Source organism: Kogia breviceps, chromosome 16 (genome assembly GCF_026419965.1).
Source record: "Kogia breviceps isolate mKogBre1 chromosome 16, mKogBre1 haplotype 1, whole genome shotgun sequence".
Classification (NCBI taxonomy): Eukaryota; Metazoa; Chordata; class Mammalia; order Artiodactyla; family Physeteridae; genus Kogia; species Kogia breviceps.
In genome coordinates, this window is record NC_081325.1 from 78,918,400 (window position 1) to 78,930,756 (window position 12,357).

At 59.2% G+C, this 12,357-nt stretch overlaps 1 protein-coding gene across 1 annotated transcript in view; it reads right to left on the reverse strand.

Moving 5' to 3' along the window:
- Positions 1-9,719: 9,719 nt before the first annotated feature.
- Positions 9,720-12,357, reverse strand: part of GAS6 (growth arrest specific 6) — a 32,739-nt gene continuing 30,101 nt past the window's right edge. Inside the window, exons 14-15 of the mRNA XM_059041538.2 lie at positions 11,019-11,247; positions 9,720-10,151 (exon numbers count right to left, since the gene is read on the reverse strand). Coding sequence (XP_058897521.1) covers positions 10,000-10,151; positions 11,019-11,247 — 381 coding nt within the window. The 3' untranslated portion in view covers positions 9,720-9,999. The remainder of the gene's footprint in view (positions 10,152-11,018; positions 11,248-12,357) is intronic.

Genomic DNA, 12,357 nt, shown 5'->3' on the forward strand with positions numbered 1-12,357 from the left:
TCGCAGCATTGGGGAGGAGTAATTCCACTGGCTGAGATGGAGCCCGTGGCCACACTGAGACGCAGCGTGAGGTTAGTTTAGAGCATGCTTTGTCTCCCTTTGAGCCCGAGTTTGACCCGATGGTCTTGGTGTCCCTCCACCTGTCCGCCCCGTCACCAGACTCACGAGTCCGGGTCCCAGTTGCTCACGGCTTTGCCCGGTGGCCTCTGTGGCTAAGCTCTCCCTGTCGGGGCTTCGCCATCACGGTGGCAGGCATTTGGGGCCTGGGGGGTGCCTAGTGCGGCCACAGGACCACTGTCCCTGTGCCCAAAGCGGGCTCTTGCAGGACGAGTCCAACTCAGCTCTGCGACTTGCGGAGACCATCTTTCACCAGAGAAACCTAGCTTGAACACCACGTAAAACAATGGTGTATGAAAGGAGAATTCACGTGACCGACTGTGTTCCCTGCCTGGATTGTGTGGAGCACAGGGAGGACGGTTCTTATTTCTGAGCCTCCTAAGAACCAAGTGGGTCTTGTTTTGCATAAGGAAGATGAGCTCTTTCCTGCGGAGGGCCCCGTGCAGCCCACTTGAGACCTCAGCTCTGCCGGAGGCCCAGCAGGCACCCCTGCGGCCTGGGTGCCAGGCAGGGGCAGGAAGGGGCCACCCGGGCGGCGGCCGGAGCCGGGTAACAGGACAAGCTCCTGTATTCCCCCTAAACACAGCCAGTCACAGTGGCCAGGAGGCAAACTCATTACTTTACAAAGTTACGCGTATAAGTTTAGGGACTTTCCATAAGATCTAAGAACTTAAGAGTCACCGAGATGCTTATTTATGTTGAGAATTATGTTAGGATATTAGTGCACAAATCGCAAGCCAGCAGGTGACCAGAGTGGGGTGAGACCAGACCGCGGCTTCCCCGCCTCCAGCCTGCCTGCCGCTGCTGCAAAGCCCAGGCCTGGCTCAGGCTCACCCGGGTGAAATCCACCAAGACCTCCCCGTGTGGGGACTTGACGCCAAACCTGCCTTCCCGGCCTCACCACACCCTCATGTGTTCATTTTGCTGCACGTCAGATAAGGTCCGGCCAGTCCCGTTTTTCCCTCGCGGCGTCTGTTGGGAGATGAGAGCTCACTGGCACAGATTTTGTCACCATTTATTGGGGACACCTGCGTGGACCCTACAGGCGCTTAGGCTTCTGCGTGTGAGGTGCCCAGCCCGGCCTGGTCGGGGCCAGCGCCTGCCCGTCCGGCCGCCCTTCCCCGCACGCCCACCCTGAACGCGTCAAAAGACGACACAAACCAAGCCGCGCAGTATTGGATGGACAAGCGTCCCTTCCGGCCAGGGAGACCTCAGCCTAGTCCGATGGGTTCTAGGAGGGATTTTTCCTGCTCTGGGCGACTTTCCAGTGGATCCTTGGTTTTACGTTCTCGGTGTTTTGGGTTCAGCGTGCAAAGACACGCAACATTGAAATGCCTGTAGCCGCGTTGCTTGGGAACGAACTCTGGCAGCAGGGCCGTGGTTCTGGCCGTGGTTCTGGCCGTGGTTCTGGCCGTGGGCTTTGCTCTGTGCACAGCCTGGTCAGACCTCCTATCGCAGCATGGAAACACCTTCATTTATTTTATTCTTTCCAACTTTGTTGCTCCTAGAAATGTCAAGGTGGAGATACTGTCTGGTCACAGGACCCTCTGTGGCCCCTGGGCTAGAGCCTCTGGGGGCAGGACGTGCCCCCCCCCGTGTCCGTGCTGCGGCCCCGCTGCTTCTCCGTGCGGCTTCGGCGTCCTGCCCTTCAGGGGGCATTTAACCCAGTGCAAATCGTACCAGGCAAAAGCAGGAGAGGAGAAAGGACCTGGGGCTGTGACTTGAATGGGACGTAGAGACTGAGCCCCAGAGCTGCTCATGGGGTCACTCGGCTCGGAGCTGCCAGAGGGAGGGGGCTCCACGCTTGACCGGAACCCCTGCATCCACAAGGCTGGACCGTGCTCAAGAACAAGGAGGAAATTCTCTTTCCTCCACGTCTCTGGGCGCCCCCCGCTACGGTTTCTGCACTGAGATGCAAGCCCCGGGACGGGGACGTCCTGGAGACAGAAACCCCTCGTCCAGCAAAGGCTCGAGGTGCCCGGCCTCCGCTTTCTTCACGTGACGGCGGGGCTTGAGGCTGCTGTCCGCTCGGTCCAAGTAGGGGAAACGAGACGGGGCCACCAGGCGCGAAGGGCCTAGTGCACGCCCAGGCCGCACCCTGAGGCTCAGGATGTCCACCTGGCCCGCTGACCCGCCTGGGGCCCCGCAGCAAGTCCGCCTTCTGCCCAGAGTTTAAGAACCATAGCGTCCAACCGAGCCGGGGGTCTGTGGTCCAAGACGCCGATCCCCTCGGTGGCTCCCGGACCCACGAGCGCCCTAGCAGGGAGGGACCTTGGCTCCGGGCTGCAGGGAGTGAAGCCACAGCCCCTGGTCCCAGCAGGCCCAGTGGCTGCCGTTGGAGCGAGTGGCAGGGACGCCGGCCGCAGGCCTGGACGCGGGATGACCTTTGGCCTCCGAGCACAACCCAGGGTGGGGTCTGCAGGGCCGCAGGGTTTCCCCGGACTGTCCACACCCGCGTGGCCCGACCCACACTGTCTGCCCTGCCGGGTCGTTTCATCTCGCCGAGAGCCGGGAGCTGATAACAGATATTCAACTCCAAGGCCAACAATTGTGCTCTTGCCCACAAAAATGTCTTTATCCCTCACCCCAGCCGCAAAGAATGTGAACAATTCAATTCCCAGCCTGGTGGTGGCTTCCAGGCACCCCCGTCCCCAGCCCCCAGGACCCCCCAACTCCAGCTGGCCTCAGTGCACTCTGGCGCCGTTCCCTGGGGACCCCTCTCTGGCGTGCCCTCCCCACAGCAGAACCGAGCCAGGCTCCGCCTGCATCCTGACCTGTGTGAGGCCTGGCCCTGCAGCTCTGACGGGCACCGCCGTGGGTGGGTCTTGGTGGGGCCTCTTCCCGGGCCCTTCCTCTGCTGGGCGACCCCGCCTCATCCTCAATCACAGACTGAGCCTGGTGCTCCGGGACCGGGCTGGAGGCTGGCTGGGTGGAAGGGGTCAGGGAGGCTGCCGATGGGAACAGGGTTCCCTGCTGCCGTGGTGGAATGTTCTGGAACCGCCAGTGGTGATGTTGCACAGCCCTGTGAAGGTGCTGAAACCCGCTGAACTGCACGCTGTCGGGGGTGAACGTTATGGTATGTTACCGGATCTCACCAGAAGAACACTCAGGGCGGGGCCGGGGGATAGTATACGTGCTTGGTTAACAAGAACGACCTCAGCATCAGTCTGGTCGGGTCCGAGCAGCCTGCGGCCACCGGCGCTGCGCTGCCCTCCCCGCTCCTGCCTTCTCAGTCCCTCCGCAGCCCGGTTCCACCACCTCTGGGTGTAGGGAGAGAACGCAGAGCTGGTGGGAGCAAAGGCGCCCACTGGATTAAGGGGACGTGCCCAGCCGAGCGTCATCCAGCCCAGAGGAACGGAGCCGGGGCAGGCCTCACTCTGTCAGCGGCTCTTGGGTGGCACCAGTTACATGCCTAGTTCCCTTTCCCATTTGCTAAAACTTTTAAATTATGAAATTTAATACATGCACAGAAAGCCTGCTGGAGACCAAGGTGTAACGCGGTGACTATTTGCAAAGCGAGGCGGTGGCCCTCCCTCCGCCTGGCGCCCGCTCTCCCGCTGTCCCGTCCTCTGTAGCGACAGGTGCCCAGCCTGCGCTGAGCTTCCTGCCTGTGAGGTGCACGCGTGGGGTTCTGCCTCTGAGCCCAGGACCCGTGACTGCCTCTTGGGCCATGGGCGGGCCTCGGCTGATCTCGGGGCCCCTGTGTGTATGCGGGGCCCCTGGCTTGGATTTGGGGCGCATGGCAGACTGACTTCGGAGGACGAGGCCCGGCCGAGGTCCGTGGGCTTGGCCCGGCGCGGTCTCAGCTGCGGACTAGCGTCCTGTTGCTCCGGTCCGCCAAGATCTGGTCCTGCGCGATCCGAGAACCTTTCACAGCTGTGGGTGCAGGGGTTCCTGCTTGTAGTTTCTTCTCGTGGTGTCTGTGACCCGCATTTCCTCCTTGCTAATGAAGTGGGGCCCCTTGGACAGACAAATTGCCCGCTGGTGTTTCCTGTTCTGTCCAGCGCCCGCCTGGCCTTCTGCCCGTTCACCTGTTGGGTCATTACTTTCTCTCTCTCATTTGCAGGAAGAACTCCTCTCCCTTCTGGGTTAACCCACGTTAGCGGGTTCATGCAGTTTCCAGTATCTTCTGTTCTGAGCCGGTCTTGTCACCCTCTTTATGTTACCTTGGTGAACAGATGTTCTTGACGTATCTACTGATGGATATGCTTGTTTATTTTGAATAGACTTTATTTTTTAGAGCGGGTTTAGATTCACAGCAAAATGGGGAGGAAGGGACAGAGAGTCCCCGCAGGCCCCCCGCCCCACGCGGGTGCAGCCTCCCCCATCGTCACCATCCCCCACCCGAGGGGCCGTTCGTTACCACCCATGAACCTACCGACGGGTCCCCGTCACCAAGAGTCTGTCGTTTATATCCGGGGTCTCTCGGTGTTGAGCGCTGTGTGGATTTGGACAAACGTTCAGTGTCCCGTGTCCACCGTTACCGTCTCACACAGAGCACCTTCACTGCCCTAAACTCCCCCATGCTCCACGAGCTCTTCCCTCCCCTAAATCGTGTTATCCGCTGGTCTTTTTACTGTGCTGTCTCCATAGTTTTGTCTTTTCCAGAGTGTCATATAGTTGGAATCATACACTACGTAGCCTGTTCAGATTGGCTTCTTTCACGTAGCAATATGCATTAAGTTTCTTCTATGTCTTTTCATGACGCGATAGCTCATTGTTTACCGCTGACTGATGGTCTGCTGTCTGAGTGTAACACAGTTTGTTCATCCATTCATCTACTGAGGGGCGTCTTAGTTGCTTCCAAGTTGTGGTAATTATGAATAAAGCTGCCATAAACATTTGTGTGTACATTTTTACATGGACATTAGTTTTCACTGCCTTTGGGGAAGTACCCCGGAGCATGATTGCTGGATCATGTGGCGAGAGTATGTTTAGTTTTGTGAGAAACTGTCTTCCATGGTGGCTGCACCATCCTGCACCCCCACCAGCAATGCTGAGAGTTCCTGCTTCTCCACGCCCTCACCGGCACTTGATGTTGTCTGTGTTCTGGATTCTGGCTGTTCTCATAGGTGTGCCGTGGCATCTTACTATCGTTTTAATTTGCGTTCGCCCTGATGACATATGAGCACGTTTTCATGTGCTTATTTGCTATCTGTGTATCTTTGGTGAGGTGTCTGTCAAGGTCTTTGATCCATTTTTTAGTTGGGTTGTTTATTTTCTTATAGTTGAGTTTTAAGAGTTCTTTGTATATTTGGGGTAACAGTGCTTCATCAGATATGTCTTCTGCAAATTTCTTCTTCATCTGTGGCTTGTTTTTTCATTCCCTTGATGGTGTCTTTGCAGAGCAGAAAGTTTTCATTTTAATGAAGCCCAACTTGTCCATTATTTCTTTCATGGATTTTGCCTTTGGTGTTGTATCTAAAAGGTTATCCCAAATCCAAGGCCATCTAGATTTTCTCCTGTGCTGTCTTCTAGGAGTTTCATAGTTTTCTGTTTTACTTTAGATCTATGAACCATTTTGAGTTCACTTTGTGAAGGGTGTGAGGTCTGTGTCTGGATTCGTTTATTTGCACGTGGAGTCCAGGTGTTCCAGCCTTATTTGTGAGGAGACTGTCTTTGCTCCGTTGTGTTACCTTTGATCCTTTGTCGAAGATCAGGTGACTCTATTTTTGTGGGTCTGTTTCTGGGCTCTCTGTTCTGTTCATTTATCACTTTGTTTATCCTTTTGGCAGCACCAGGCTGTATTGACCACTGTAGCTTCATAGCAAGACTTGAAGTGGGGTAGCTTCCTCCAACTTTGTTTTCTTGAAGTTCTTAATTTTAATGCAGCCCAATTTTTAAATATTTTTCTTTTCATGAGAGCGTTTTGTTTTATTTTCTATTTTAAAGCAATATTTCTTTACCCTAGTTCATGAAAATACTCTTCTATCACAGGGGTCAGCAAAGTTTCTCTGTGAAGGAACAGATAGTACATGGTTCAGGTTTTGAGGGTCTGTAGCTGTGAAGCCACCGCTCAGCCCTGCCATTGTAGCAGGAGAGAAGCTGTAGAGAATCATAAGTTAACGGGTGTGACCGTGTGTCAATAAAGCTTTATTAACAAGAACAGGGGTGCATCACATTGGGCCCACAGCCTACAGTTTTACATTATCTTCTAAATGCTTTATAGATTACCTTTAGATTTAAATATATACTCTACATCGAGTTAATTTTTTGTGTCATGTGAGCTGGGGTCAAATTTCCTATTTCTTTAATGCAGAGATTTCAACAGGGATGATTGGCTCCAGGGGACGTGTGGCAGTGTCTGAAGATGTTTTGACTGTCTCAAGTGTGTGTGTCTATGTGTGTGCATTTGGGGGACTACTGGCAGCAAGGACGGAGGTTGCAGGCCTGCCACCAAATACCCTAAAGGCACAGAACAGCCCTTCACACAGAAAACCGTTATCAATCAATTGATGGATGGTATCTGAAAAACAAACTAAAGAATGAAATACAAACAAATATTATAGCTCTTCTGTTTAAAACAAAGAAAGCAAAACTCTGAGATCAACGCAGACCACAAGTGTCAGCAGCATAATCCACCTGAGTTCCTCCTCCATGGCGCACAGTTAGACCGTCCCAGCTCCTCCTCCATGGAGCACAGTCAGACCATCCCAGCTCCTCCTCCATGGCGCACAGTCAGACCATCCCAGCTCCTCCTCCACGGCGCACAGTCAGACCATCCCAACTCCTCCTCCATGGTGCACAGTCAGAACTGTCCCAGCTCCTCCTCCATGGCGCACAGTCAGACCGTCCCAGCTCCTCCTCCATGGCGCACAGTTAGACCGTCCCAGCTCCTCCTCCATGGAGCACAGTCAGAACTGTCCCAGCTCCTCCTCCATGGAGCACAGTCAGACCATCCCAGCTCCTCCTCCATGGAGCACAGTCAGACCTGTCCCAGCTCCTCCTCCATGGAGCACAGTCAGAACTGTCCCAGCTCCTCCTCCATGGCGCACAGTCAGACCGTCCCAGCTCCTCCTCCATGGCGCACAGTTAGACCGTCCCAGCTCCTCCTCCATGGAGCACAGTCAGAACTGTCCCAGCTCCTCCTCCATGGAGCACAGTCAGACCATCCCAGCTCCTCCTCCATGGCACATAGTCAGAAGACATGCAACTGTCCGTCTGCCCCAGCCTCGTGTGCAGTCTGGCCTGGACTGGGTAGCAGCAAGGATGCCAATCTGGCCAGTACAGCTGGGGAATGTCTTGCAGATTTTGGCTCTGCACTGGCCATAAACTTTTTCTTGGCAGTAGTTAGAATAACCCCTGGCGCCCAGTGGAAGTCTATGGAACCCTCAGTAGGAAACAGATGTGGCCCTCGCTCTCCCCGGAGAGAAGATGAACCCAAGGTGGTCAGAAAGCCCCTGAGAACTGGCCTTGACTCCGTGTGTCTGTGAGGCGAGAGTTTCCAGTCTCAGAGCTCAGTATGTGTCTTGTCTGCTCTCTGGCCCTCCTGGCCTTTGTGAGGGGGTGGGGGCTGGCCTGGGGAGCATTCCGTAAGAACATTCCAGAGCCGCCTCCGGAGTGGACAGAAAACAGAGAGCATGGCGGGAATGCTGTGGTGACCGGGCTGAGAGCAGGCCCCAGAGTGGCTTTGGGCTCCTGAGGCCACATGGAGCCAGAGGGTGGGCAGCAGGGGGTCTCCTGGTGTCGCGGGCGGGACTGTATGTCCCCCATTTCTCAGAGCTGTGCTCAGCGGCTCTGGGAAACCATGGGCGGCAGGCGAGACCCCTGCTCCCTGAGCTGACAGCACCCGTGCCTGGTCCTCCTGGTCAACATCAGAGTCCCCAGGAACTGGGCTCTCAAGCCCCTAGTGGACAGTCTGAGGCACGTCCTACAGCTCCAGGCCCCAGCCTGACCAGATCAGTCCACCAGGCCAGCCCCCAACCCGGAGCTGGCACAGGGGCCTGGGTTGGGGTCCACTTAGGCTGTGAGCCAGACCACACGTCTACCCCAGTCACGGATGGAGGGGAGGACTCCACGGTGCTGTGGGAAGAGGCTGGCTGGAGGTGGACTTTTCATGAGGACTCTCACCAGGCTCTCCGAGTCCCCTGGCTGACCTCCCTGCCAGCCTTTCTGTGGAAATCACTTGAAGACCTCTCGGGCTAGTTTCCTGAAGTCCTGAGTCAGCAGAGCGCTCACCACAGCCCACTGAGGTTCAGGAACGCCGGAAGGAGTGCACCGTGCCCGTGGCTGGCCTGGCAGAGGAGGGGCCCAGACACATACATGCATGCTCATGCCCACACAGAGTCACACACACAAACAAACATGCTCATGCCCAGTCACACACACAAACATGCGTGCTCATGCACACACAGTCACACACACATGCATGCTCACGCACACAGTCACACACACGCATGCTCACGCACACACACAGTCACACACATACATGCATGCTCATGCACACACACAGTCACACACACACACACAGACGCACGGTTTGAGGCAGGCTGGGGAGCAGACAAGTGGGCTCAGGCTGGCAGGAGGACATGGGTGGCCATGGGAGGCGCCGACCCCGGCTGCACGTGCCAGCCCTGCTGGGCCCTGGGGCCTGAGCACCTCTGCCTCTGGTGTCCTGGCCAAGTCACCTTGTACCTTCAGGCCTCAGTCTGGTCGTCTTAGGTGAGCCTGGCCTGCGGGTCCCGCCTGATGGGCATCTGTGGTTGCCAACCCCTCCCCTGTGTCCTTCCAGGGCAGCTGCCTCTGCCCACGGGTCCCCGGCGTCACTCCACTGGTCAGTCCCGCCAGGCACGGGCCCCTACTGCCGTCCTGGAGGCCAAACCCTCTCCTCCAGGGTTGAGAGGGAGCTTCTCCTCCTGAGATGCCACGGCCACTCTGCTTCCCGCGGGCTCCGCACGTGGCCGGGCTGGGGTCTTGGGCTCCTGCCCTCCCTTCCGCCCCGCTCGTCTCTGGGTCAGGCTGTGACTGTAAACTCACGTCCAGCAGCGGGGTCGGGGGGAGGTGGGGGTTGCAGAGACCCCAAAGCCACTTTGAGGGATTAAAGCCATGAAGGTGAAACGGGGCCGTGGGATCCTGGGCTGCCTGCCTGCCTGCCTCAAAACACACGTCAGGGTTTAGTATTAAAAAAAACTCCCTTGGGACCCTCTGCTGCGACAGCGCCCACAGCCCCGGACGTGTCCACTGCAGCTGCAAACCGCGGGCTTGCCCTCGCCCGTGACCTGGGCCGGCGTCGTGGCGTTACTGCCCCCCGTATGCTCCTGGAGCCGGAGCGAAAGGCCGGTGCGCTCGACCCCCGGCAGACCCAGCTCGCTCTACGACGAGCACGTGCCTTCCGGCGCCGCGCACGGCCTCTGGAAACGAGAAGGCGGGAGAAGCAGGCTGCGGGTTTGCACGGGGCGCCGGCGGCGTGGACCTGCTGTGCCTGCACGTGGCCGCGCCTCCCGGAGAGCGGCTTGTCCCCGTCGCGGGGACGCCGGGCGGCAGGCGGAAGGGGGCCACCGGGAGCTAAAGCCGGTGGGCGCGGCGGGCCTCCCCACGGCTCGGACCCCGCCCTGGCCGCTCCGCCCAGCGCCGAGGGGCAGAGACCGCCGACACACAGCTAGGAAGGTTCCGTAAACGTTTTATTTTTCCAGAGTTTTAGGTCAGAGACAAGCAGCTGGTAATAAAAATAACAGAATTCTCTTCCCGGGTCCGCGCGCGCGGGGCCGAGGTGAGTCCGCTATTTACACGTATGGTACACACGGGCAGGGAGGCCGTGAGGGGAGCTGGCGGGCGAGGCTTCAGTGTCTCGGGCGGGGCTGCGAGCGCCTCCGCCGTCCTTCCTGGTCTGGGAAGAAAGCTGAGGCGCACGTGGCTGCGCGGGCGTCCGGCGGCGGCAGAAGCCTAGGCGGCCGGCTCGGCTGGGGGGCAGGAGTGGGCCGTGATGTCGTTGTGCTTGTAGGTGGCCTCGTCCAGGTCCAGAACCTTCCGGTTGACCTCCAGCGTCATGCAGCCGTGGTAGAAGGCTGTGACCGGGGCCGAGGTCACTGGCACATCTGGGCCGCGGGGAAAGAACAAACACGTCTCAGGGGGCGAGATGCCCCGCGTCTGGGGCCCGGACTCCCGCTCTGCGTCTCCGGCCTCCTCGAGGGCACGGTTTCCCCTCCCTGCGGAACCCCTCTGTCTGGCTCGGGCACACGCCGTAGGCAGGTGGTAAACCGCTGCCGCCAGGCTCGACGCCACCCCCCGCCCCCCAGGAGCGCACACAGATAGTCAGATCAATTAAATGTTATCCTCTCAGCCCAAATGAGTCACGCCCAGGGCTTCCAGGCTCTCTCTCGTCCTCGCCAAAGCTCTGTTTATTAAAACTAAATGCACTTTGAGTCTGGCAGCCAAGACAGAGATCCCGCCGTCTGCGCCAAGCGGACACCCACCCGGAGCGGTGGGAGCGCACGGGGGCTTATGGGAGGCCCTGGCCTCATCCTCCTGCACCACTTTGCCCCGATTACGTGGCTCCACCGGACCAGACACAAGCCCCGGAGGCAGGAGGGGCCGGCGTCACTCTGCCTGCTGCCATGGCAACTGGACACCAGGCCTCAGGGGCGGGGCCGGCTGGGGCGCTGGGGCAGCCGGCCCCCGGCGTGGCCCAGTGGGCTGAACCCTCCCCGCTAGCCTCGGCCGGAGCCACCGTCTGATGCCCACGGTTGGGGGTGGGGCTCCTGGAGGGTGTGGGAGGCGGGGAGGGGAAGCTTCAGGCCGCCGCTTGTCCCCGCGTGTTCTCGGCCCGAACGCCACACATGACGGCAGGCCGGGGCCGACACCCAGCGGGGCACCCGATGCAGCCACGGGCCGCCTGCTTCGCTCTTCCTTTTAGTGCAGAGCAGCCCGGCTCTGCTTGGGGCGAGCAAGTTGGGGCACCCTACCTGGCAGCCCCCCGACGAAGGTGAGCACGGAGCCCTGCAGGTGCCTCCCGAGGACGGCCAGCCTCTCCTGCAGCCCCGCTGCGCTCACTTCACTCTGGCCCTTGGTGCCGTCTACCTCCAGGGTGGCCTCATCCTTGTTCACAGAGACGGTCACAACGTGCTCCTGGCCGTCGCAGACCTTGATCTCCATCAGGACCAGGGTGACGCTCTCCACGGCCAGGATGACCAGCTGCGGGGAGAAGCACGCCTGAGCGGGGGCGGGGCGGGGGGGGCGGTCAAGCGCCCGCGGGCCCTGCTGTCCTGCGGGCCTCCTGCGGGCAGGGTCGCCTGCCGCCGGGGCGTGACAGGGACTCGGTCTCTACTCGGGTGAAGGAGGGGGCCTCCTGGACTCTGTCCAGCCTGATGGAGGATGAACAAATAAAGCCACACACCCTCGGGCAGGAGCTGGGGGGAAACACGCTCCAGAAACGGGAACGTACGTGCACTGGCCCGGGCAGAGGTGGCCGCAGTCACCAGCGTGTCCACGGCCGGGGCACAGGATAGGCTGCCCCTCCACGTGGAGCTGCCGCGAGGCACCGCAGAGCGGCCAGGGCAGCAAATGCACACGCCAGGCAGACCACGCCTCTGACAACACGGGCAGAGGCGCTGTGATGACCGATGGCCCTGCCCTCTCCTCCCTCCCTCTCCCCGCTGGGGGAGGTGGTCTCAGCTAGGTGGGCCTCGGGGCCGTTTGTCCCAAGTACCGGGACGGGGGAAAGCCGGCCTGGGCAGGGCGTGGACCCGCGCCCATCAGCTTGCAGCCCCGGTAAGAGGGGAGCTGGGTGGCCCTGACTTGGTGAACACACCCCTCTTAGGACAGAGGTGAGAAAATAAACCTATTTCCGCCACCTCGTGGCTGTTCTCTGAGAAAACAAAGTCCACTGAGCACGGTGGTGATGAAGTGTCGGGAGAGTCGGGAGACGGGGACCGCGTGAAGGTGACGGGTGGCGTGTCCAGGGCCGTGTGCCCAGAGCTCCGCCTGCGTCCCCAGGGGGCCGTGTGACAAGGGTCTGGGGCACGTTTGCACATCTTTTTCAAAAGGAAGATCTGATCTGTGAGCAAAATCCTTTGGCTTACACACGGGCAATTAATTCAAACTGCTACACCACTGAGCGGGTGGGAAAGTCTCCCCACCGCACGACTGGCTTTCGGGACCCCCACATCGTCCCCGAGCCACACGTGGCTGCTCAGACCCTGGCGAGAGACGGCGAGGGTGGGCCGGAACCTCGAGGGGCACAGTGTGGGCGGCCGCCGGGCTGGGCGCTGGGCGCTGGGCGCTGGGGGCAGCAGTTCATCCTCA